The following is a 23092-nucleotide window of genomic DNA, read 5'->3' as shown; positions in this document are numbered from 1 at the left end:
CAAACAGGCCTTTACTGGTCTTGGAAGTAACGGTTCATGATGTACTCGTTTGAATATGTCGCTCAAAAACAATTACATTTAAGCGTAACAATGATGATTGACACGGAAGCCATGAAGTTATATCCGGTGTTTTGCCGCCATCTAGTGGACACACCATGCAATCTCGGGTGGGCGTTTCCATAGCAACTGCTTTTTGTGTCGTGAGCAGATGACCGCCATCGGTTTTTTTTTTCCTTCAAGCGATTCAGCAGTAAATTGTAACCTTGATTTGGCACTTCCAGTGTCCCCCACGAGCACAAATGTCTGCCCAAAGCGGCTTAGGCAAACTGGACGCGGGCGTCCTGAGCGCCGAACAGCGGGAGACACTGCGCCAGTTCAAAGTAAGACGCAAGGCAAACAAACTGCAGCTCGTAAACAGATGCCGACTTCATTAAACGCCTTCTTTGACGCCAGATCCAGACCAGGATCGACAATGAGAAGTACCTGATGGCGCATCCCGAGGTGGAGGTCATGGTTGAAGATTTTCTCAGGTTCGATAATTTTATGAATCGATTTCTGTACTGTAAAGAAGTTCGTGGCAGTGACACAGAAATGTATCGTACATTTTCCAAATTCTGTTTGAAATATCATCCCAATGTGTGGGCCACTGTTACCCGCATAAAAGGTGAAAACAGATTTAAATCTGCACAAATGATTTATTAAGCAATAATGTTTGATTAAAATAACTATGGACAGGCTTGAAGGCAAATTAAATTGCATGCTGTATAACTATAAATAACTACAAATATCATGATCTAATGATGGTGGCAGACACAATTTGCATGTAAAAAAAACCCTGCATAATTACGGGGATTACGTTATCTAAATAGTAACATATTTGTGTCTCTTGAAAGGCACTATATAAATCAGGGGTGCCCAAACTTTTTGGACCGAAGATCTACTTTTCGATCAACTAACCTCACGGGATCTACCCTTACGCGAACGCGCGCACACACACACACACACACACACGCACACACACACATACGCACGCCATGATGAGAAACAGCCTGAAACTGAGGCATGCGATGCACTTTTGCAGCTTGTTAACTATCGTAGCTCACACGTACCGTTTTAAAGTGCTTCCCTGGGCCCTCCAAGGTTAATATTCTTTTACCGTGCCCTCGGTGAAGTGTACACGAAGCAAACTGAATGAGAATAATGACGATAAAAGATAGAGCGCAACAGCTCTAACCACAAGCTGCAATTGCAGACTGCTGAGTGCTAACAACTTCCGGTGGCGTAATCACGCGCCACCGTAAATTCAAGATTTACGTACTTTATTTTATTTTTGAAATATTTATTTTGTGAAAATGAGACTGATAGGATGATTAGGGTGCAGCGTACATTAACACAAAAAATATATTACTAACATGTACAAAGACACACAAATGGTTGTTTGTTTGTTTGTTTTTCTCCTTGACACTCCTCGGATCTACTTCGGACCTGTATTTGATTTACCGGTCGATCAGGATCGACGTAATGGGCACCCCTGATATAAATGTACTATTTAAGTTTGATATTATTATTAATTTGTGGTAGTAGTGTGTAGTTAGAAGTGCATATTTTTTCAGGGTGAAATATTCAGCAAAATAATTTCACGAAACCTAATTAAGTCTGTTTTTCAACGCAGAAATCAAAAAAAGCGACAGGGACAGAATTGTTTTCATAATGCGATGGGGATTTTTTTGGTGACATACTGTATGTACGCAATGTTATGTTGCATAGAAGTATACATGAGTCTGTAATTTTTAATGCATTATATAGGCACGTATGATTGTGATGAGACAGTTATCTTTCTACCGTATCTATTTACAGTACCGGTATCTATTCAATAACTGCAAGGTGTTTCTTTTGTAGGGACTTGCTTCTCAAAAGGCCAACTCACATTCGTGCATTTGCTGCGGGTGAGTTACACATGCAAAGGCTCATCATAGAAAATTAATTGCATAAAGAAATGAATCAATTATCACTGTGATAATATGGCTGCACAAATGTGCACAACCTGCGGCCGTAATCCAAATTAGGCCAAAAAGTGGGAGTCATCCACAACCGCCCGCGACAAGAATATAAGTTTTTAGCGTAAACCAAAGGCATGGTGACAAGTTTGTGTCCCATTTATGATGGGAAAAGTTTTGAAATGATTTATCTTGGTCTCTCTTTTTTTTTTTTTTTTAATTCCAAACAGCTGGCATGTGAGCGGGGGGGTGTGGTCTTTTTACATCAACCGTACAGTCTTCATTTTGTCCGAGGACTACATTGGCCTCAAACAAAAAGGATGTTTTTTTTTAATCTATCAGAAGTTCCTGACTACTAATCAATATTTTCAATCATATTTTTCAGATCATTTCACCAACCCTGACCTTCACATTGTTATTAACGCTAAAATGGCAACTATCAATATGGATGCATAAAAAGCTGTTTACTCATTTAGGAACCGCTTTTTTGTTGTCATGTGCTGCCACACTTCATGAAGCACAAAATGCCTTCTTGTGTAAACATGTGTTCCCTGTATTGTATTTCAAACGGCGTCACTGGAGCATTGAAGCCATGTTTGTGTATGTGCTTTAATAACTTATATTGTATGCCAATGTGTCACTGCATAGGTCATTCTTCTTTAGGATTTAGTAGGCTGACAAGAGGCAAAAAAGAATAAAGCTTGTGTTCAACCACTGGATTTTTGCTCCTTATTTGCTTAAAGGTACACCGACGGATGGATGGATGGACACTTTTTGCTACCTTGTGCCTTTTTTGAAGCTGATTTTCTAGCGACCAGGTGGTGACACTGCACCAATGAAACACTATTCCAAATCTCTTATCAAAAACGAATGAAAGCTTGCAATTACTTCATACATTTGAATCATTAAATTTGAATCAGAATCACTTAGGTGAAAGATATATTAAAAGTTTTTACACACATAATATTGTTTAAGTTTAAAGAAGGAATACAACGTTGTAAAAACAAAGGAATTGTAATATATAGATCACTGGTTCTGTGAATCGGTCTCAGGGGTTTGATGGAGCCTCTGCCATGGAGGGTAAGACACACCTAACTCAGTAATTCAATGAGTTATGACACGCCCGCTTGGCCATCACTGGCTGCAGATGATCACATGACATTGCTTGTCCAATCAGTGCTGGGGGACTTTTGTGAATAGGCAAATGTGTGAATACTAGCAAACTGAGAATAAGTAGGGGTTCATTGTTTTTCAGGTTGTATATTTACATCCATCCATCTTCTTGAGCACACCACCATTTTTGTCTTCGAACCTCCTCAGGGTCAGCTCAGTGGCTTGTTACTACAACAAAGCTCCTGCTTTGGCTCCTGAACTCAGTTGGAAACTCCGCGCCGAGTTTGAATTCTGTGACAACCCGAACACCAAATGGGCATCCCACCAATTGGCACCCAAAAAAGAAACCTCTACCAAACACTCTTTTAAACCTCTGCAGTTCAACAGGCAGCTTCTACTCGTGCTGGAATCAAACTCCAACTGGACCGGCGCTGAAGTTCTGAGCACATTGGGCACCGGTGTGGCACATTTTTATTTCGTTTCCTCCATCAACATTTGAGCATGTAAATCAAAAACCTTGAAGCACTGATTGCTCACCTGAGACTGACTGCTCACAATCGCACACAGCTCGTTGCTTCCCAAACAATAACAGCACATTGACGGAAGTGTTTCAGACAAATACATAAAAATAAGCTCTGCCGATGGCCACCAAAGAACCGATTTTACGATCACCCAAACTCTTCTGCCGGAAGAAAGATACACATGTACATGTAGCTATTTTAAACCAACGGCACGATAGAGCAAACATTTTAAATATCCTAATTCACAAGTCACATCATCCTTTTCAAAAGGCTTTACAACTAACGCGGAACACAACAAGTGACAACTGATCACTCAAATGGTACGAAATCAACTGAAGCATGCGCATGAAGTAAAGTAATAGTGCAGTGATTCCCAAACACTAGTGTGCCCTGGGAAATGATAAAATTTCACTGGTTCAAAAAAAAATATATATATAAATAAAACACTTAAAATGTGTCTTTGTTCATCTATCAACGTCAGCGACATACAGTGACAGGCAGAACAATTGAGGTTTGTGATTAAACTGAGACGAAAATAGGATACATGTACTTTTTGTGACGTTTTTGTCTGGTCAAATGGGTTTTGAATGTAAAAAAAATGTGCCTCGGCTCCAAAAAGGTTGGGAAACACTGCACTAGTCAACTTTTGCAGAGAGAAAGTCAGCAGTCTACTTTGTGACTACAGTGGAACCTCCAAAGTACAGTTAGAAATTTTTGTGAGGAATCACTCATGGCCGCTCACTACAACCAGTTTGACATCGATGATTGGGATGCACATTGTATGGTCAGCTCTTTATTTTATTTTTCAGTGGGTAACGATTTAAATCTAATCTGCCACAAGTCAAAGTTAAGTGTGAGTAAATACTCAAGTCTACTGTAAGGGTTTTCATGCAGTTACACTTGTGTGACAACTGAAAATATTTAAAGCCGATTGCTAGTTCGTTCGCGCTGTCGATGTCCTGATAGAAGAGTGAGTCATTTAAGTTTTGGTTTAGTCAGTCGATTCACTTATGTTTGACACGTGTATGACCCTTAAGAATGTTAAAATGTTCAGTAAGTCATTCACTGGCAGCAGAGTTCAAATGGGTCTTTGGCGTCTCTCGCCGTCAATGGGAGTGAATGAGTTGACTGAAATATCGCTTGCAATCTTACGAGACAGCGACGAACGGATTGTGGTGAACTTTGAAGGATCCACTGGAAATACAAATCGACTAGCTGGCACAGACCAACAGTCGGGTGTTTTCTCATTCCTAACGTAAAACATATTTGTACATGTTCTTGGAACTTTTAGATGACGACGGGCCATCTTAAAAGCAACTGTGCTGTCCTGCAACAAGCAACCAGACATTCAGGTGTTACAAAGGAAGGCCGTATTTGTTATTCCAGTCATATTCATCATCATCATCATGAGTCACAGTACAATTTGGTTGAAACTCTTTGAATGCACTAAGTGTTTTCTGAGATTTCCTGAGGGGATTTGTGTGTGAGCGAGATAAAATTGCCAAACACTACAGAGCAACTCCACATTCCCTCGTGTACAGTGATTGCACGTACAGGACATTTGCGGTGTTGGCATTGGCTATTTCACCTAGTCACAGATTTTGGAACTGATTGTGTTTGACATTGGAGGTTCTGCCCTGTACAATATCCTGAGTGTTACACGTTGAGGGTTAATAAGGCTGATGGGAATCATCTTTGAGTCACTGATGGCGTCACAGTACACTCGCCTGAGTTACGTGCGGGCAGCGTGGGGTTGGTTCCCACTGGGTGACGGTGTGGATGTGGGTGTGAATGGTTGTTTTTCACGATCTATGCCCTGCAACTGACCGCCGACCAGTTCAGGGTAGTCGGCCTTCCGCCCGAAGTAAAGTGGGATAGGCTCCAGCGACCCTGTTCCAGGATAAGCGGCGTTGAAAATGGATGGAAGGAATCGTTTTTGTTTTATGTTGACGTGACATTAATTTGTATCTGTATCATATCTGGTTAATTTGCATACCGATGACTCAAACGCAAAGCCTCCGATCTGCAGGATTTTATGATTAGCCATTTTCACGTTGGTGTCTGCAATATAATCTTGCCCTTGGTTGTGACCTTTAAATCCAAACAAAACCTGTGATCAGGTTCGCTGGGGAAATTTTGCAGTGATCAGATTTCAGAAAGGAGGTGCTATGTTTTTGGCCAAGGATGGGCTGAGCCAAAAATCCTCAATATAATAATAATAAGGCACGTTGTGAAGGTCCACTCACACCCTAGGTTGGTTTCACCGTGTTTCTTGCATTGATAAAAGCCATGCCATGAGTTCTGAAGTGCGTGTTGAGATCAGTGGCCCTGTCAAAGTGTTTGCCGCACACTTTACAGTTAAGCGTGTCGTCATCTTCCTGGCCGTGAGTTTGCGAGGAGGGCGATGCGGGGCAACCAAGAGAATTCTCATCGAGCTTCTTGCTGTTAACGGGAGACAACGCCGCGCCCACGATCAGGGCTTGATGTTGATCGGTGAACGCGTCTCGGACCTTGTGGGTGATAAAGAGGTGGCGTGCCAGCGACTTGCTCGAAGTGAAGCAGGCGCCGCACTGAGTGCACTGCTGCCCGCCGCCCTCCACCCCGACTCGATGCTGGCTAATGTGCGCCTGGAACGTGGCCTGGTCTTCCGTGGTGAAGCCGCAGGGAGCGCAGCGGAACCCGGACTCGGGAGGAGAATAGGAGGCCGGCGCGAAGGATGATTTTAACTTTTTTGAGGGAGAGTACTCTTCGTTGTGTTCTGTCTTGGCGGCCGCTCGGCGTCTATGGCGAGTCAGCGAAGCGCCGTCATGTTCCGAGGAGCTGTCGGCCTCATCTGTGCCTCCCTGCTCAGAAGGCGCCATTTTTACATTAGAAATACACTTAATCCCACCTCATGAGGTACAACTGCTTCAAACAATCTTAATGAAGTCAAATTGAAACATCTTAGACTCTTTTGAAGGGCACTTCATTCAACCTGACATTTGATGAAACGGCAAGATAAATTTGTCCTCATTTGAAGACAAATAAAGGCCAATTTGTGCCTTGTGTAAACCCATAAGGTGCATAAAAAAATAGTCCCCTCATCCTCTCCACCATCATTTCCCATATAATTTTAATTATGCTAATGAGCAAAATGTTAATTACATAACTGTCAAATCCATTTCTAATATAAAAGTTTCGTTGTTTACTGAAGAGCCTAAGGCAGGGATGGGAAAACTTGCGCTCAAGGGCCGCATTTGAGTTCTAAAACAGACAGATTGGTCAGGCGTACCTCCTGGTTCATGGCTTCCGCGCGGTGTCGAAGGTGGACGTGCTTGTCCAACATCGCTCGGCTGCTGAATGATTTCTTGCTGCCCGTACAGAACCTACAAACACAAAAAATGTTCAATGTATAGATTGATAGGAGGTCAAAGTAAAGAAATATATGCATGCATGTCAAAATAAAGTACTTACAAAATGACTTTTCTATGTCCCGTAATATAAGAAAACACTCTTTTATCTCATATAGCATAATTTGAAGGAAAAAAAGTGGCAAATGAACACTCAAATTTGAGCTTTTAATTACTTTTGCGAAATGCTTTTTTTTTTTTTACAGCCAGGAAAGCCTTGACATAAACGATGGCTTGTTTGTGTCTGTGGTAACAGGGCGTCACTCACTGGCAGTGGAAGCGACTTGCAAGCTTGTGTTTGTCGCGGACATGTCGTCTCAGACTGGATGCGGAGGAGAAGGAGCTTTCGCATTTGTTACAGGGAAAGTTCTTTAAGATCTAAAAGTGCGCGCGCACATATACACGCACGCACACACACGCACACACACACACACACACACACACACACACAAGGTGACATGAACAACAACTGCTGTCAAACGGGAACCCACTTAAAAAAAAGATATATGACTTGGGTTAACAACCTTGCCATGTTGTTTAGCCATATGGCTGATGAACTCTTCCGAGTCAGTGTAGCATTCCTGGCAGTGAGCGCACTTCCACCCTGGCGTGGTGATGGTAGTCTCAGCGTTAACTTCCTTCTCGCCGTCTTCCCCGTCCGAACTTTCTATCTTGACCGCAGGCTGAGGACACGAAGAAGCAGCCGCTGGGGCGGAGGCTAATTCTTGCTTGGATGTCTTGTGGCTCTAAAGAATAAGACCGAAGAAATACAGTTAAAAAGTGACCAGTGATGAATGAGTCCAATAATAAGCATGAGTATACCTTGAAATGTTCCATCAGTACACTTCTCTGAGGAAACATCTTGGTGCATTCGGGACATTTATACAGGTGAACTTTTTGAGTGGCTAAATGTGTATCAAAGTGGACGTACAGCAAGGACTTGTGCGTGAAAACTGTATCACACATCACACATTTGTAGATCAACCTGTGAGAAACAAGAAACGTCGTGCTGTTAAGAGGCGCATTCAGAATGGAAACGTATAACCTGGCTATGTGCGTCGTACATGGCCTGGCCTTCGGTTAACGCAGGATGCTGGGTCGTGATGTGGCTTTGTACACTGGGTGCCGATTTGAAGGCCATGGGACAGCTGGGGCACTTGTGGAAAATGTCACAGTGGGCCTGTTGGATGTGCGCCTTCACTGAATTCAGCCCTCCAAACACCACCAGACAACTGGAGCATCTGTACGGACAAAAACAAGAGCGCGCAATCAAAGGCAGACTCACCGTCAAGGCCAAACAATAACGGCAGATAGTGGAAAATTCCTCCCTCCTCCTTTGCTCAGCAGCAAGAGGTAATAGTGTTATATTTATAAAACACAGGCTAAAGCTTCACGCATAAAAACACCTGCCTGTTCTCTGTCCATTATGTGCCTGTCAGGTACAGTGATCCCTCGCTACTTTTCAAATATACATGGAGTACAGTACTGTATATGTTGCTCTATGTGACCCGTTGTTGTTTTGCGGACTTTAAAAAAAAAAAAGTTTTTTTTTTTTTTAATGTTAGTTGGACGCTACTTTGCAGATTTTCGTTTATCGCGGGTGGTTTTGGTCCCCATTAACCGCGATAAACGAGGGATTACTGTATTCACAAAGGGTGAGTTTAGTTTTATTTTAGTTCTACATCACTCTGCCAGCTTCTCCTCTATTGGAGGCACTTGTGCGATGCAGCAGCAATGCCGTTCAAGAGTACATACAACATTTTTTAATAAGAGGCGCCTTGTCCTTCCTGTTGCGCCGGACCGCCAAGCAACGCAACATGCTGCACACTGCTAAGTGCAGTGTGAAAAGGTCTTGAACATTGAACTTTCTTGCCGCTGCTCGATTTCCGTGTTCAACTGCGTAACCCGATCAACTTAAGTTTGAACTCTGCGTTGTATGCATGTCTCTAGCAAGGAGCCATTTTGGGGGTCGACATATTACCGTAATAACCATGCACAAGGCGCATCAGATTTTAAGGCGCTGTGAGCTTTTAAGAAAATACGGTAAGTGTTTTGGGATCAATGTTTGTGGAAATATTACCGATATTTTAGGGGAGGGGCATTAATTCTTAACATTTTTTTTCCCCTTTGGTTTACTGTATATAACAAAGACTAATCGAACAGCCGGTATGGGCTGATGACATACCTGTACCCGATGCGTCGTGAAAAGTGCAAACAAGCGTGTTCCAGATGTGACTGAAAGACTTGGTGCTTGGCGGTGCCGCCGCACTCGGGGCAAACGCACGGTGGACTGCCTTGATGGATGCGCTGATGAGCTGCCGCGCTGCAGGTGTTGGGCAGCAGCATCGGAGGAGAGCATTCGGTGCATTGCTGGAGAGGAAGAAAATAAAATAAAGTATTCAGAGCTTGTGTATGCAATTCGAGAGGAAACAAAATGTAGACTCACTGTGGTTTCAGGTTGTTTGATTTCTTGGAAATGTTGGATCACCTCCATTTTGCTGCTAAAGTGAGTCTGACATTCTGGACATTTATTACCGATGTGCTGGACAGTGTCAGATTTCTTGTTCACAGACGCTTGCTGTGGCTGCCCTTTGGCCTGGAAGGTGGACTGTCCTAAAACAGATGATGACAGTGTATGCAAGGAAACCTGTCATTTCAAATACTTGTATAACCCCTTCAAAAGTATTCGTCAACATGCTTAATTTTACAATCAATTATTCCCTCAGGAAATCACGGAAAGTGAATTCATCGTTTCCAAGGTTGAACTGTTGCCATCATAAAATGGCTGTTATTTTTAAAAAAAAATAAAATCTTACAATTTTTTTTCCAAAGTTGTTCAGTCTGAAGGTTATTTGTATTCAGATGTTCTAGCACAGCATCAAAAAGCAAACATATTCCAGACAACAAACAGGAGAGAAAAGCTGGACACTGACCACTGAGTTCAATCTGGTTTATCATCTGCTCCAAGGACACAGGTTTCATGACAAGGTGCGAGCATTGCATGATCAGGCCTCGCTCTTTGTGCTCCCGGGCATGTAAAAGCAGGCTGCACTTGTTGTAGAAGGCCAGCCGCTTGGCGCAGTGGTTGCATGTCACCTCGATGCGCAGCGAACGCCGGTCGTAGTGGCGGGCCAGGCTCTGCTCCAGGGCGAAGACGTCGCCGCACTCCAAACAGCGGTAACCCTGTCAAGTGTCATGGACATGATGTGACATCAGCACTGCGCTTCACATGAGGCCAGGATATAAACAGGATCTAATGTTAATCATTATAGGCTTATAACTGGCTACCATGTCCATCGGGGTTGTTTGATTTAAATCGACTGAAATCGAACCCAAAAATAATATGTAATAATAATATTTTTTAATTCAGAGAAATGGTTTATTTAAATACAGTGGTTCACTGAAATATGAGTTGAATTTGTTCCTTGGAACCAAACCCAAAAAGTAAACATTAACCGGTTCCAGCCAATATTTGGCGAAGAAAAATAGCACTCTATAATCGCGCACTCTATAAATCATACAGTTATGACATAATTAAATAGAATGTTGAGAATCAGGCCCAATTAATTAGCAACCAGCCCATTTAACCGACCAAAATGAGCTCTTTTAAATTCTGCAAAAGTGAGCAGCATTAAACATGTTGACGTGCCTTTTTTTGTGTGTGTGAAGTGAGTTGAGTTCACTGCCACCAAGCTGTGGATTTTGTCAGAGTTACCTGAGCCGGCAAAGGAAGGCCCCACTCAGCAGGAGGCGGGGAGCTCAAGTCAGGTTTGTAGCTGGGCAGCAGGTTCTTATTGGTGAGAATCTTGTTGAAGATTTCCACCAGGTTGGTCTGGCTTTTGGATACGATGGCCCCACCGCTGGTGACTATGGAGGCAGGTCGGCTACTACACTGAGGGGAACTCTGGAGAGTCTTCTGACCCAGGCAGTGCAGGTTTATGCCACCGGGTCCAGCTGTTGAGTGGGTCATGGAGGGAAGAGGTGTCGTTTTGGCGACACTGACCACTATGGGGGAGGATTTAGGTTTGATGGTCACTGAACGTTTTTCTTTGACTGTCATTTCTGAACGAGATTGCTGGGAACCGCCCCTCTTAGATCTCGGATTATAAGCCTTTGGTGACAATTTGGAAGAATCCGGACCTTTAGAATTTGCTTTTGGGCCTCTTTTAAGCGTCGTCTTCATTAAGCTCCCTGCGGGCACTTTAATTTTAACTTTGAGGGGCAACAATTCAGATGGTTCTGTTTTGGGAGACACGGTGTCAAAAGATGACTCCTCATTTACGGTTTCACCATCTCCTGCAGTCTTTCTGTTGTCATTAGGTCTGTCCTCTTGGCTTGGCTCGCTGTCCATAAGCTCCTTGTGGTTCTCCAACTCAGGGCTTCTATTGGGAAACGGGAGCCCTGTCTCACTAGGCGGTGGACTCTCAGGTGAGTCCCTCTCATCAATCACATGCTCTGGATATTTCTCTTCTTGCACAGGTGCCAAATGACAGTTCTGAGGGCTCGCTGACAGTTGTGGCGATGCGAGGGAAACAGATTTCTCCTCATGCATAGTCAACGCTTCAAGGGTACATGAGGTGGCCTCAGGGGAGACACAGAGGTCAGGTTGATGTCTGACGCTGTGTTTCAATTTCGGAGGCGACGGCATAACAAATTCTGGGCTTTCGTGGATCACCAGTGGGCTTCCCAAGTCTGGTTCAGAGTCATCCTCATCCAAGTGAGAGGCATTCTTTTTGCAAACACCCCCATTGTGAGATAAAGGGGATGACGGTACATGTGGGAGGAGGTGTGCTTCCTCCTTCTGAGACAAGTCGGACTGCGGAGAAGAAGGAAAAGGCAACTGCGTGGATTCAAGTTGTGGCTGGGGCTTCAAACTGGTCACATCTTCAATCATGTTCCTGACCGAGCCAACCTCCATCGCATCCCCTTCGTTGTCATCGTTCAACTTCAGCAGGGAATGCTGTTGCCACGGTCCTGCGTTGGATCCTTCCTGGTCATTCGCAGCAGACCCATTAAATCTATTGGCAGTTTGGGCAGCAGTGAGATTTATCTTAACACAAGAGTCTAAAGGAGTGCTTGTAGTCTTGTCTTTTTTTCCAACATCATCTTCACAGGGCCTCACGGTGTTCATCACTATAACACTGACAGGAGGGGGGTCAGTGTGTGAGGCAAGGGAGCCTGGGTGGGATGAATTTTTTCTGTCATTAGCAGACACATCGTCCGCTTCTGGACTCGACTGTATGGCATCAATGTCGGGAATATCAAACGCCGCCAGCAAATCGTCAAAGTCTGGGGTCTTCACGTCCCCCATTGCCCGCATTCAGCTTAAAACCTGCCAATGCAAAACAAGAGTTACGCAAAAGTCAACTGTTGAGGAGCTTTGTTAAATTTCCATGCACATCACAGTATGTCAAGAATATTATCATAACTGTCTATATCAAATTATGAACGCTAAAACATTTAAAAGAAGTACTGAGTCAGACTGGCATTCATAAATGAAAAGGAGAAAAGTGTACATTTATTTGCTGTGGCGGTGGTCGAAATTTGTTTTACAAGTGCAGAATGCAGATCTCACACCTGTGTGCAGGTACATTTTACACTCTGGATAACATTGAGTCCTCGTGTTTAGTATGTATCAATCTTATGCTGCTTTACTCAGTCACTATTATCCTGTAGAGTTTTACACTTCAAAATGGAACACCATTTCCCTTTATTCAACACACTCGTGAATCCTTTTAAGTCGTGTCAACTCTGAGAGTGAACAAATTGCATCTGTGGACAGATACCTTGAGGTACCTGTACAAAAGATTGACATTAAAAACAACATTATTTCAGTTTCAATTATTTTCCTTGCAGTAAAACATCAAAACGGCAAAATTTTGACCCAAGCCGGATATAAGGGAAACATCCTGTCACCACTGCAGTTGGCGACACAGAATATTATGTGGCGTTTGGTGAATTTCAATGTTGAACGTAAACTGGTACTTGTCGGGTTTACTCAAACCAACAGTTTGTAACGTAGTTTACGAGAGATGCGTTTGGCTCCAAGTGATGATTCAACAAGTGGTAGCTTCGGCTCAGAGCTCAACTTTAGCACGTCACGGCTAGCTGGCCACGCTTGCATTGGTCCTTTAAAAGTCGAAAAACACTATGGGCGAGACAAACGGCTATTGTGTCAACATGTTGCGTTTAATATATGTTATATAAGAATAATTTAAGCATATAATTCGTCCAAAATCCTAATGTAATGCAGTTGCCTACCAGCGAACGTAGTCGAATCCTTACTTTCCACTCCGTCGCGCAAATAATACGTCATCACACAGCGCGACTGAAATTACCCAACTAATACAGTACAGTACTACTGTAGTGCGTTTTGCTCAAATTTAAACTTAAAATACACAAGTCAGCGTAGTCGTGTTACTATGTTTTCTAGGTTTAACTACTTAACTTTAACTACTGTTTGGTCAGTGGTGGGAAGCAACCAAGTACAAATACTTGGTTATTGTACTTTAGATTCTATGTATAAATTGTACTGTAGTTCTCTCAACTTTACTTGAGGACTGTATTGAATTTTGACACTTTTTTTCCGCCCCATGTTTGAAACAGATAGCTGTGGAGTCTTGACTTTGTCAAAGTCGGCCCGTCACTATTGCAAGCCCAGTTACTTTTGACTAGTCAAAAAAATCTGCCATTTGTCACTCAATTATTTCTATTCACAATTGGCATTTCAGATAAAACAAAATTGACATTTGTCACTCAATTCCTCCTATTCACGATTGCCATTTTAGAAATCTGCACCTTCATTTCAAGAAAAATGACATCACTTTTGCCATTAATGAGATTTGTCATTACAGATTCAGCTTCAGATTTGCACCATGTGACCAACATATCTCCAACAGAATTGTATATATACAAACCAGTTACAAATTATACAACATAATGTGCCATTTAGGATTGTGTAAATTTATTCAACATTTGAATTGAGATGATGTATTCACAAAAGATTCAAACAATCATATTTGTTTGGAATCTGGGGGAAAAAATATGGGGAAGAAATAATGGAACCTTAAGGTAAAAGGTAATATTGAGACAGCAACATGAAGATGGTCGAACAAAAGCGAAACATGATCACGGTGGTGTTAACTGATCCTATCACAAACTCCTCCCTTGATCTGCGTTATCATTTCTTTTTCTCCTCGTTCTTCTTGGAATCGGGTTTAGGCCCAGTCTGCGCTGCCAGGGAGCCCATGGCGTTACGGATGGCCTCATTGTTCGGGTCAACGCCAGGAAGGTTCTCCAGGACGCTCTGAAGGAACTCTGGATCCTGCATCACGTCATAGTCTTCTTCATCCTGAACACAGATTAGGTAGAAGTTTTTTTCATGAAATGCAAGCCAACATTGTTTGAAAGAACAAAAAAAACAAACATTTACCTTGGTCTCACCAGAGTCCATGTCAGCACCAGTGTCCATATCTTCAGCACCAAACTCTACAATCGAATAGAAATGTTGTGCTGACTCTGGATAAAATGATTCCGAAGATAACTGACCTCAATGCTAAATTTAGTTACATCCCACCACAACTGATGTTGACTGTAGTGTTTAACTTTAGCGGTTCCAGTGCATGTGATGCACCAATGACAGCACTCAAATGACTGAAAACGATCTCTGAAGATTTGGAAGTGTTCACCTGCTGCTGATCCTTGCATGGACATCTGTAGAGCATATGCAATCTGCTCGTCTTCTGTCATGCGGCTGAAATCTGGCAACACGGGTACTGCAGAGTCTGTACTTGGAACTGACATCTTTAACAGAGCGTCATCGGACTCTACGACAGAAAGAAAAGACATTTGAAAGTAAAATTTTGAGTCTGGCTCAGCTTACATTAGGTAAAAGGCAGAATATTGCCTGTGGGCTTAACCTTCAAGTTTAAAACAAGCCCAGAGCTCCAGTGGCAAAAATTAAACAGGTCAAGTCGAGTCCCCGCTACATTTTACATCAAATGTCCTAAAATTGACAACTTGAGTCAGATTCAAGTGTCAATCAAGTCTCTAGTTTCTGAATTTTATATTTTACCATCAACGGGGGAGGGAATGCCAGCTTCAGCAGCGGATGCCACAGTGGCCCTGCGGGCTTCATCCTCTTGTCTTTGTCTTTGCTCCTCCATCGACACCCTGAGAGCCTACGAGACCACAATGATGAGCCGGGGGTAACTTTAAATCAATTCAATGGGACCTCTGATATTGTCCCATTTTTTATCTGGAGTAAAATGTCTCAAAACTGCCGAAATCAGACTACAAATCAAAAACTCGGTGGTACGATGTGACACCTTTGTGCTGTTCTCTTACCAGGGCCAGCTCTGGGTCTGCACTGGGATCCACTCCAAACTCAAAGTCACTGGCACCCAAACCCAACGCGGCACCGCCTTCTCCGGCGAGGATGGGTGAGGATAGCAGAGCGTCCGCCAGACTGGGTCCCGGAGGTACCGTGACCAGATGGGAGCCACTGCCCTCTTTCCCATTCAGCGTGTTGATGAAGACCGTCAGCTTCTCGGTGTTCATTTCCTGCCAAGAAGAATCGCAGTGAGCTCGTGTGGTACAACGCAGGGTTGCAAGGTTTTGCATCAATGTCATTGTAAAAACCTCTTCTCCAAAGTTGATGATATCCACATTCACTTTTTCTTTCTTCAGGCGTTTTGCCATTTTGACCAGCTTGGAGGGGGGGGGGGGGGGGGGAAACAACTCAACTTGTGATTTAGAGAGCATTAAGACAAACAGAACACATCAAGACATAAGGACTGCTTTATTTCAACATCTTTTAAAGTAGAAAAATATTTATTTACTTTTGTGTTTATATTACACCTGCAAGCCTTTTGAGGAATCAATATTTAACATGCTTACTGTTTGGAGTTGGAAAAGAAAGCAACTGTAAAGGAAAGCAGCTCACCTCTTTCTCGTTGTCCTCCACCGGGCTGCCAACGAAGGCAATGATACGCATCTTGTGGTTTTTGCCCTGTCTGTGCTTCAATGCCAACTGCAAAGATAAGAATCAAAACAATAAGAATGAATGAACAGAAAAAAAAGCATCAACTGACCGATTGAGCATGTTCCTATAGCATGTGGGAAATAAAGTTAATGTGATTTTTGCTCCTGAACTTCAGCGTGCAGTGTCACATTTGTGTTTGTGTCGCATATTTTTAGTAACTCAAAAAAAATAATTTCTTTCTTTGAAAGTTACAAGAGCACCACAACTTTCAAATTTAGAATTAAAGTTGGAAAAACGAACTGACTCAATTTAAATTCAATACTGCTTATTTTCTCATGATTGAGAGCCATAGTAAAAGGATGAAAGAGCCACAGGTTGCACACCCCGTAGTGTATGGTGTAAAAATGTACAATAATCACAAAATTAAGTAGAATGTATAATTTTTTAAGGGTGTGCATCATGATTTCATGCTTCAATGCCCATTGACATCTTGCTGGTCCTGATGTGCACACCTTGACCAGCAGGGGGAATGTGAGACTTACAAAATAAAAGAAAATGCACTCTTCTTGGATCAGCTTGTATTACCCGTACAGTAGTTGTTTTTCACAGAGGATAAAGAATATATGCTCATGAGTACTGTTGGATACTCATGAGCTGGTACCAAATGGTGGAGCAGTGTTTGGAGACCACTGGCTTAGACGAAGCGTCAGAATGCTATAAAATGAAAAACTCACATGGGCTACCCTGATGCCAGTACAGAAGCTGATGTTTCCACGAGGCTGCACGGCATGCAGTTTTGAGAGTATCCTTCCTGTGTCTGGAGTCAGTGTCGTCAGGACTTCACAGTTGCTGCGCAGGACACAAACACCAGGCACTTGTTTTGTTGATAATGTCATCAGTTTTAAATAAAAAGCATAGTCAGTGAACTGAAATGTCGCTCACTTTGCCATGGTGATGAGGCCGACATTGTTTTCGGGGTTGCTGCGAGTCTTGGAGTGACAAACAATATTAACTGCATCCTGCTGAGCTTGCAGCCTTGTGGGCAGAAAATCTCCATTGCGCATGTATTCACTGTTGTCCACACTGCAAGCAAACAAAAGGGACATTCAAATGAAAAAGTAAATTCACGATTAGTTTTTCAATATATTTTTCATTTTATTTGGTGTTTGAGTGTGCCGAAAGTATATGATACAAAATAGTCATATATGATTCAGACATTAAATTTATAGATTATTTATGAGCTGAGTATGAGAGAAGAGTTTATAACTGAGACACAGATGCTCGAATATTAATCTGTTAACAACAGACGTTTTGACAATGGCACTAGCTTCTGTCTCGTAGCTAATATTAGCGCTTTGAAATTCTCTTTTTTGTTGCACAAACCAAAACAAAGAGCGAAAAATTACGTCCCATGGTTATCATAAATAAATAAATACTCAGTTTGCCATCGGTAATTCCATAAAATGCCAAGTCAGTGACATAAAAACAGCTTTTTTATCTTGCTCCGCGTTAGCGTTGGGAGAGTGACTCAGGAAAAGGTCCAAAATACAATATTTGTCTCAAGCGGACACGTTTAGTATCGAAATAAAACTGAAGCGGGTTCAACAATACGTCAAATTATTTTCCTCGTGGCGTAAAATAGCATTAATGGTTAAATTCAAACTCATTTTGCCATCCTTACCAAACCATAGTACTTTCCAGCACCATCTTGAAGTCAAGTCTCTTTAATGCGTCATTGTGGTGCATGATGGGAAATGTAGTTCTTGAGGTAAATTTGAGTTTTCACGGAAGAAAGCACGCTTCAGCCAGCTGGCGGGTGGTAGCGACAAAATCATTACTTTTGAGGAGACCCCCAAAATGGCAGGTTTGAAATCTGTTCAAACCAAATTACAGCAAAAAAAAACGACTGCTCACTCCACTCAGGCAAGTTTCGTAAACTCCTGAAAATCCCTTCTACAAAAATAGAACGCGATGTCTTCTCTTTAGCAGATATATAGATCCATCTCAAACCTTAACCTTCTTAACCGAGAATTTCAAGAAAGTGGATTTTCAGCAACCCCGCAAAATCTTGAATTCAAACTGACTTTTGAATACATTTTTGAATACATCGGCCCGGTAGTCGAGTGGTTAGCACGTCGACTTCACAGTGCAGAGGTACTGGGTTCGACTCCAGCTCCGGCCTCCCTGTGTGGAGTTTGCATGTTCTTCCCGGGCCTGCGTGGTTTTTCTCCGGGTACTCCGGCTTCCTCCCACGCTCCAAAGACATGCATGGCAGGCTGATTGAGCAGTCGAAATTGTCCCTCGGTGTGAGTGTGGGTGTGGATGGTTGTTCGTCTCTGTGGACCCTGCAATTGGCTGGCAACCAATTCAGGGTGTCCCCCGCCTACTGCCTGAAGAAAGCTGGGATAGGCTCCAGCACCTCCCGCGATGAAGCGGTTTGGAAAATGAATGAATGAAAGACAGCAAGTCAACACTATAGATTGGTCAATAAGTTGTCAGAGAAAATAACACCCACACCAGCAGTATAGATTTGTAAATAAAATAACAAATAAACTGTGACATAGGAGGTTGTTGTTATTTGTTGGATTAAGTAGCTGCACATGGCCCAGCTTGGTTTAAAAATAAATAAAAACTGCGACTACGTCTACCAATTAAAATTGGTTGATGGATTGGGTTCAGTGTGTTTAACACATTAAGATATAAGAATGTCAAAGCGTCTCTAACATCCTTCCTTTTTTCTGTACGTGACCCTTGGAGGAAAAAGGTTGGTTGCCGCCAGTTTAACACCTGCTATGTCATCATGTCATTTTAGTTTCCTAACTTGTGATCTGCATTTCCTTTGTTTTCCTGTGTCTTCCGTGTCTCCCCATTATGTTGGTGTCAACTAATCAACTCTCTCGAACCCCTCACGTCTTGTCCAGGTGTTCCTCGTTGTCTCTTCACTGTGTTTGTATTTAGTTCTGTGTCTTCCATGCCATCCCTCCGTGACTTTTGTCAATCATCACATGTGGCCTGACGCAGCGAGTTTCTCAGGTTTATTTGCTGACTTGGTAAAGAACAGAGCTCTTCTCAAATTGCATGATTCAATCCACCAGTATGTGAAGCATTAAAAATCTTTATACATTGTAAACGTACGATTCATGCTCAATGGTGTGGTGCAGTGATAAAATGCTGACCTTTTAATTTCAGATGGAGAAACTCTTTGTTCTCATGATGATGCTTGCATCATGTTGTGCACTCACCAAAGGTAAGAATGCATGTGGTCACGGTCACCCCAAAAAAGATTAAGCGGTTAAGATTAAAAATGGGGTTGAAACACTGTGTTGTAAGTAATGCAAGGGAGGATGCAATGAGCAGGGTTGTTTGTGGGGGGGTTTTGTTTTGTTTTTGTTTTTTTTGCAAAAATTGCATTATTTCACTTGAGGTATGAAATTTGGTTTCATAGTAGGTCTCAATGACTAGTGACGAAAGCCTAAGTGTACAATAAGCCTCTGATCTCAGTTTGTGATGATAAAATGAACTGTGTGTCTTTTGAAATCCACTGTTCTGATGACTTTAATCCTTTGTTTGTGTAGATCTATCTGGCAAAGTCTTTGTGTTCCCCAAGGGGACACCCAATGATCATGTGAAATTGATCACACCCAAAACATCCTTCAGTGCAGTGACGGTCTGTCTCAGGTAAAGTGGAGTCAGCTGTGACCCTCTTGCTTTCAGTCCTCACCTTCAGAGGCAAAAGTGATGAAGCTGTATTTTATAGGGAAGGCAATAAAAAAAAAGCCTTTACAAAATGTTCTAATGTGTCCCCCACTAGTCTCAACACGGCATTCATTTATTGCCTTTGTAGAAAAATTCATCTCATTTTTATTCATATCTGTTTTTTTTTTTTTTTTTTTTGGGGGGGCGCACTTAATAACAATGATCAACCACGGTTGCTCAGGTAACACCGATCACGACACGCGTTTTGAGTTCGGTCGTGTTTTGTAAGCTGAGCCATGATTGGTCAATACCTGAGTGACAGTGGTGTCGTATTCAGTTAACGGCAAGTGGGAAAATAGCGCCCCCATGAGGCAGGGGGATAAAAACTGGGGTTTAATTCCCCTCCAAATAATTATGGACAGTAAATACCAGTCGAATTTCAGACTCTAAAATGAAGCTCTACTGTCCCAAAGTATATATTGGCAGTGTTGTGCTTGATGACTTACCTCTGGTGTGTCTACTCAGATTTGTCACAGATCTCACCAGGAACTATGTCCTCTTCTCTCTGGCCACACCGGCGCTCAGCAATGATTTAGTCATCTTCAAGCTCCAAACGGACAACCTGAGAGTTCACATTCGGCACGGCGGCACGGACTTCCTGTCGCTGTCTTTTCCTCCCAACGCCTGGCATACATTGTGCGCCACCTGGGACTCTGAAAATGGAATTGCCCAGTTGTGGATGGACGGCAAGCCCACCATCAAGAGGTTTATCCACTCTGGGCAGCCCATCACGGGCAAGCCGAGCATCATCCTCGGCCAAGAGCAGGACAAATATGAGGGAGGCTTTGATGCCTCTCAATCCTTCATTGGCATGATCTCGCGAGTTCACATGTGGGACTACGTCCTGTCTCCAAAGGAGATCCGACGCTACGAGGAAGACACAAACTTCACCCCTGGGAACGTGCTCAACTGGAGAGCCTTAGACTATGAAATCACCGGCAGAGTTTTGGTGGAAGATGAGCTCACTTTGTAGAAGTCTGAAATTACACTTATGTATTAAACTTGCATTTGAAGATCATGCCTTGACTTTTTTGAGTTTTTCTTGTTGGAAGACAAGATGGCCAACTAGAACAGTTGAATTAGATTTTTGGGGTTAATCACTGGTCCTCATCGGGGAAGGTGCCAGCACTGGTGGTGTTCTCCGCGTTGACTTGATCAGGAAAAATATTCCACAAAATATTTTTGCAGACGAACAGGAATGAGAAATTGTGGCTACTGTTGTAATGCATTAATATGGCTGACAGTTTTTTTTTCTACCTGTTGATTTTTTGGTTAAGTGCAACATTCAAGTGCCGATGGGTAATTTGCATCCAGTTATGCAACAGTTAACAATTGTCTTGTAGGAGAAAACGTTACTCAATTTAAAATATAAAAATGGAAGAACCAGTTACCAATGCTTGTATGTTTTTCCTTGTCCAACACGTGTATGAGATTTCACTGCAGGACTGGCAACTGCTTGACTGTACAGAAGTGCATGAACTCGGAGGGAATTGCAGAAATTCATCAAGTCTTGTCAATGCAGCCCTCCTGGTTTCTTTTGAGATTAGCACCAAGTCACTCAAAAGAGAAAATTTTACATTTCAGTGTTTGAGAGTGCAGAGGTCATCATATTTGTCCATTTTCTGGATAACTTGGCCACAGTGTGCCCATTACATTGCACAATTAAAAACTTTTGACTCAAGTCCAGGAGGACAGAATGCTTATCCATTAAATCGACAAGTTTCCCTATAAATACTGTTAAAAGGGAAATCACCTCTCTACTCGAAGCTGCACAGTCGAGACAAGGTAAGAGAAGTGAACTGCGCTGGCTGCTGAAAAAAAGAAAACTCAGGATATTGCTTTTGTATGATGACCATGTGCCGAAATATTTTGTCTTTGAGTAGTACAGTGATGCAAAACTGACTGCATTTCAGATGGAGAAACTCTTGGTTTTCATGGTGATGCTTGCATCTTGTTATGCAGATACACAAGGTAGGTGAGAGTGTGCGTCACAAGCACACACCTAAAATAGCGGGTCAAGCAAGAGAGATGGAAAAATTGGGGTTCACTGTTCACAGGTTGCTTTGTACAATGGGCAGTCGTGACTTTGCACAAAACAAAACTTCTTTTTTGAGATGAGTGGTGTAATCACGAGAATAAGAACTTTAACAAGGCAAAGGGTAGTTGGGCGAGTATGATTGTTTTTTTTATTGGTGCGCCGGCACCTTAACTTAATCCTTCTTGATGTGTGCAGATCTTTCTGGCAAAGTCCTTGTCTTCCTGAGGGAGACGAACAAAGATCATGTGAAACTGATGACACCCAAAACATCCTTGAGTGCAGTCACCATCTGTCTCAGGTAACCGCGGTATCACCAGCGGCCTCTGGCTTATGTTCATTCACTATTTTGAGAATCAGAATGAAAAATGAAATCAAATGTAAAGAGCTAAAGATTAAAGATAGGCTATGCATGTAGCCAGTAAAAAAACTCCGCAGTTAGCTGCAGTGACATTGTTTTTTCCCCAGAGGATAAAGAATACATGCACATGTGTATTGTTGTATTATCTGTCTGTTTTTCTCACCATTTAGTTTGACAGTAAATTTTAACAAGGACTGGCAAGAAATTGCTTGAAGCCTGCTAAAAAAAAAAGGTAAAATATTCACCACCACCACTAAGCTGTGGCGTGTTTACTTAGATTCAAGACAGATCTCAGCAGGAACTACGCCCTCTTCTCTCTGGCCACACCGGTGATCAGCAATGATTTTGTGCTCTTCAAGACAAACAACGACAGCATTATGAAGGTGCATGCTCGAGATGGCGGCGCAGACTTCATGGCTCTGTCTTTTCCTCCCAACAACTGGCACACCATGTGCACCACCTGGGACTCTAAAGATGGCACTTCTCAGTTGTGGATGGACGGCAAACCCACCATCAAGAGGTTTATCCATTCAGGGCAACCCATCAGCGGCAAGGCTATCACAGTCCTGGGCCAAGAGCAAGACTCTTACAGGGGAGGCTTCGATGCCACTCAGTCCTTCGTCGGCATGATCTCACGACTTCACATGTGGGACTACGTCCTCTCTCCACAGGAGATCCGACGCTACGAGGAGGACTCAAACTTCACCCCGGGGAACGTGTTCAACTGGAGAGCCCTCGACTATCAAGTAGTTGGCAACATTTTGGTGGAGCCAGAGGTCATGTAAAAGAATCTAGCTTTGTAATAGGAATTAAAGTTGCCCGTTTTCAATAAAAGTTGAAATACTGCATTAACAACGTTTGGAGAGGATGTGCCCCCCCCCCCCATGAAAAATGTGAAGAATAAAAGATATATTTCAATCAGGCAAAAAGTGGACTC

The 23092-nt window shown here is 42.7% G+C and overlaps 5 protein-coding genes across 7 annotated transcripts; 3 read left to right on the top strand and 2 right to left on the bottom strand.

The window, feature by feature from the left end:
• Window positions 1-212: 212 nt before the first annotated feature.
• Window positions 213-2703, top strand: riiad1 (regulatory subunit of type II PKA R-subunit domain containing 1). The gene is made up of 4 exons (XM_086113941.1): window positions 213-380; window positions 454-530; window positions 1900-1946; window positions 2383-2703. Exons 1-4 carry the CDS (start codon window positions 300-302, stop codon window positions 2451-2453), a joined length of 276 nt encoding a protein of 91 aa, XP_085970067.1. The 5' UTR covers window positions 213-299; the 3' UTR covers window positions 2454-2703.
• Window positions 2704-3564: 861 nt separating this feature from the next.
• On the bottom strand, window positions 3565-13326 carry znf687a (zinc finger protein 687a). Of its 3 annotated transcripts, XM_086114148.1 has the most exons (11): window positions 13282-13326; window positions 10736-12352; window positions 9954-10203; window positions 9467-9633; window positions 9206-9390; window positions 8085-8261; window positions 7843-8005; window positions 7545-7766; window positions 7289-7398; window positions 6903-6996; window positions 3565-6474 (listed from the first exon to the last, which is right to left on the bottom strand). In XM_086114148.1, the coding sequence occupies exons 2-11, from the start codon at window positions 12338-12340 to the stop codon at window positions 5881-5883; spliced, it is 3567 nt and encodes a 1188-aa protein (XP_085970274.1). In that variant the 5' UTR covers window positions 12341-12352; window positions 13282-13326; the 3' UTR covers window positions 3565-5880. The 3 variants fall into 3 exon arrangements, with proteins under 3 accessions (XP_085970274.1, XP_085970277.1, XP_085970276.1); XM_086114151.1 differs by lacking the exon at window positions 7289-7398 and having other exon boundaries at window positions 6324-6474; XM_086114150.1 differs by lacking the exons at window positions 3565-6474; window positions 7289-7398 and having other exon boundaries at window positions 6483-6996.
• A 636-nt stretch (window positions 13327-13962) lies between these two features.
• Window positions 13963-17749, bottom strand: LOC147203827 (26S proteasome non-ATPase regulatory subunit 4-like). The gene is made up of 10 exons (XM_086114604.1): window positions 17685-17749; window positions 16946-17086; window positions 16738-16852; window positions 15965-16051; window positions 15661-15729; window positions 15367-15582; window positions 15095-15200; window positions 14709-14846; window positions 14453-14508; window positions 13963-14371 (listed from the first exon to the last, which is right to left on the bottom strand). The coding sequence occupies exons 1-10, from the start codon at window positions 17747-17749 to the stop codon at window positions 14201-14203; spliced, it is 1164 nt and encodes a 387-aa protein (XP_085970730.1). The 3' UTR covers window positions 13963-14200.
• Window positions 17750-19192: 1443 nt separating this feature from the next.
• LOC147203826 (C-reactive protein-like) lies at window positions 19193-20732 on the top strand. The gene is made up of 3 exons (XM_086113787.1): window positions 19193-19250; window positions 19579-19681; window positions 20225-20732. The coding sequence occupies exons 1-3, from the start codon at window positions 19193-19195 to the stop codon at window positions 20730-20732; spliced, it is 669 nt and encodes a 222-aa protein (XP_085969913.1).
• A 770-nt stretch (window positions 20733-21502) lies between these two features.
• On the top strand, window positions 21503-22996 carry LOC147203825 (C-reactive protein-like). Its single transcript, XM_086113641.1, has 4 exons — window positions 21503-21544; window positions 21673-21730; window positions 21993-22095; window positions 22433-22996. The coding sequence occupies exons 2-4, from the start codon at window positions 21673-21675 to the stop codon at window positions 22938-22940; spliced, it is 669 nt and encodes a 222-aa protein (XP_085969767.1). The 5' UTR covers window positions 21503-21544; the 3' UTR covers window positions 22941-22996.
• The last annotated feature ends 96 nt before the right edge of the window (window positions 22997-23092 follow it).

The sequence above is a fragment of the Hippocampus guttulatus genome, chromosome 6, assembly GCF_054856545.1.
Source record: "Hippocampus guttulatus isolate MCC_2025c chromosome 6, RoL_Hgut_1.0, whole genome shotgun sequence".
NCBI lineage: Eukaryota > Metazoa > Chordata > Actinopteri > Syngnathiformes > Syngnathidae > Hippocampus > Hippocampus guttulatus.
Note: the sequence above shows the minus strand (reverse complement) of the source record. Positions and strands in the feature narration are given on the sequence as shown.

Bases quoted from the DNA above. Each gene is read 5' to 3' on its own strand.
- znf687a (XM_086114148.1), bottom strand. From the start codon at position 12,340: ATGCGGGCAATGGGGGACGTGAAGACCCCAGACTTTGACGATTTGCTG. The intron at 10,204-10,735 runs GTAACTCTGACA...GACACTTGACAG, and splicing joins GCCTTCCTTTGCCGGCTCAG to GGTTACCGCTGTTTGGAGTG. The intron at 7,399-7,544 runs GTTGTTAACCCA...GCGCACTTTTAG, and splicing joins TGGCTAAACAACATGGCAAG to ATCTTAAAGAACTTTCCCTG.
- LOC147203825 (XM_086113641.1), top strand. From the start codon at position 21,673: ATGGAGAAACTCTTGGTTTTCATGGTGATGCTTGCATCTTGTTATGCA. The intron at 21,731-21,992 runs GTAGGTGAGAGT...TGATGTGTGCAG, and splicing joins TTGTTATGCAGATACACAAG to ATCTTTCTGGCAAAGTCCTT. The intron at 22,096-22,432 runs GTAACCGCGGTA...GTGTTTACTTAG, and splicing joins GCAGTCACCATCTGTCTCAG to ATTCAAGACAGATCTCAGCA.
- riiad1 (XM_086113941.1), top strand. From the start codon at position 300: ATGTCTGCCCAAAGCGGCTTAGGCAAACTGGACGCGGGCGTCCTGAGC. The intron at 381-453 runs GTAAGACGCAAG...CTTTGACGCCAG, and splicing joins AGACACTGCGCCAGTTCAAA to ATCCAGACCAGGATCGACAA. The intron at 1,947-2,382 runs GTGAGTTACACA...CATATTTTTCAG, and splicing joins CATTCGTGCATTTGCTGCGG to ATCATTTCACCAACCCTGAC.
- LOC147203827 (XM_086114604.1), bottom strand. From the start codon at position 17,749: ATGCACCACAATGACGCATTAAAGAGACTTGACTTCAAGATGGTGCTG. The intron at 14,509-14,708 runs GTGAACACTTCC...ATTCGATTGTAG, and splicing joins CATGCAAGGATCAGCAGCAG to AGTTTGGTGCTGAAGATATG. The intron at 14,372-14,452 runs GTAAATGTTTGT...ATCTGTGTTCAG, and splicing joins TGGACTCTGGTGAGACCAAG to GATGAAGAAGACTATGACGT.
- LOC147203826 (XM_086113787.1), top strand. From the start codon at position 19,193: ATGGAGAAACTCTTTGTTCTCATGATGATGCTTGCATCATGTTGTGCA. The intron at 19,251-19,578 runs GTAAGAATGCAT...TTGTTTGTGTAG, and splicing joins ATGTTGTGCACTCACCAAAG to ATCTATCTGGCAAAGTCTTT. The intron at 19,682-20,224 runs GTAAAGTGGAGT...GTGTCTACTCAG, and splicing joins GCAGTGACGGTCTGTCTCAG to ATTTGTCACAGATCTCACCA.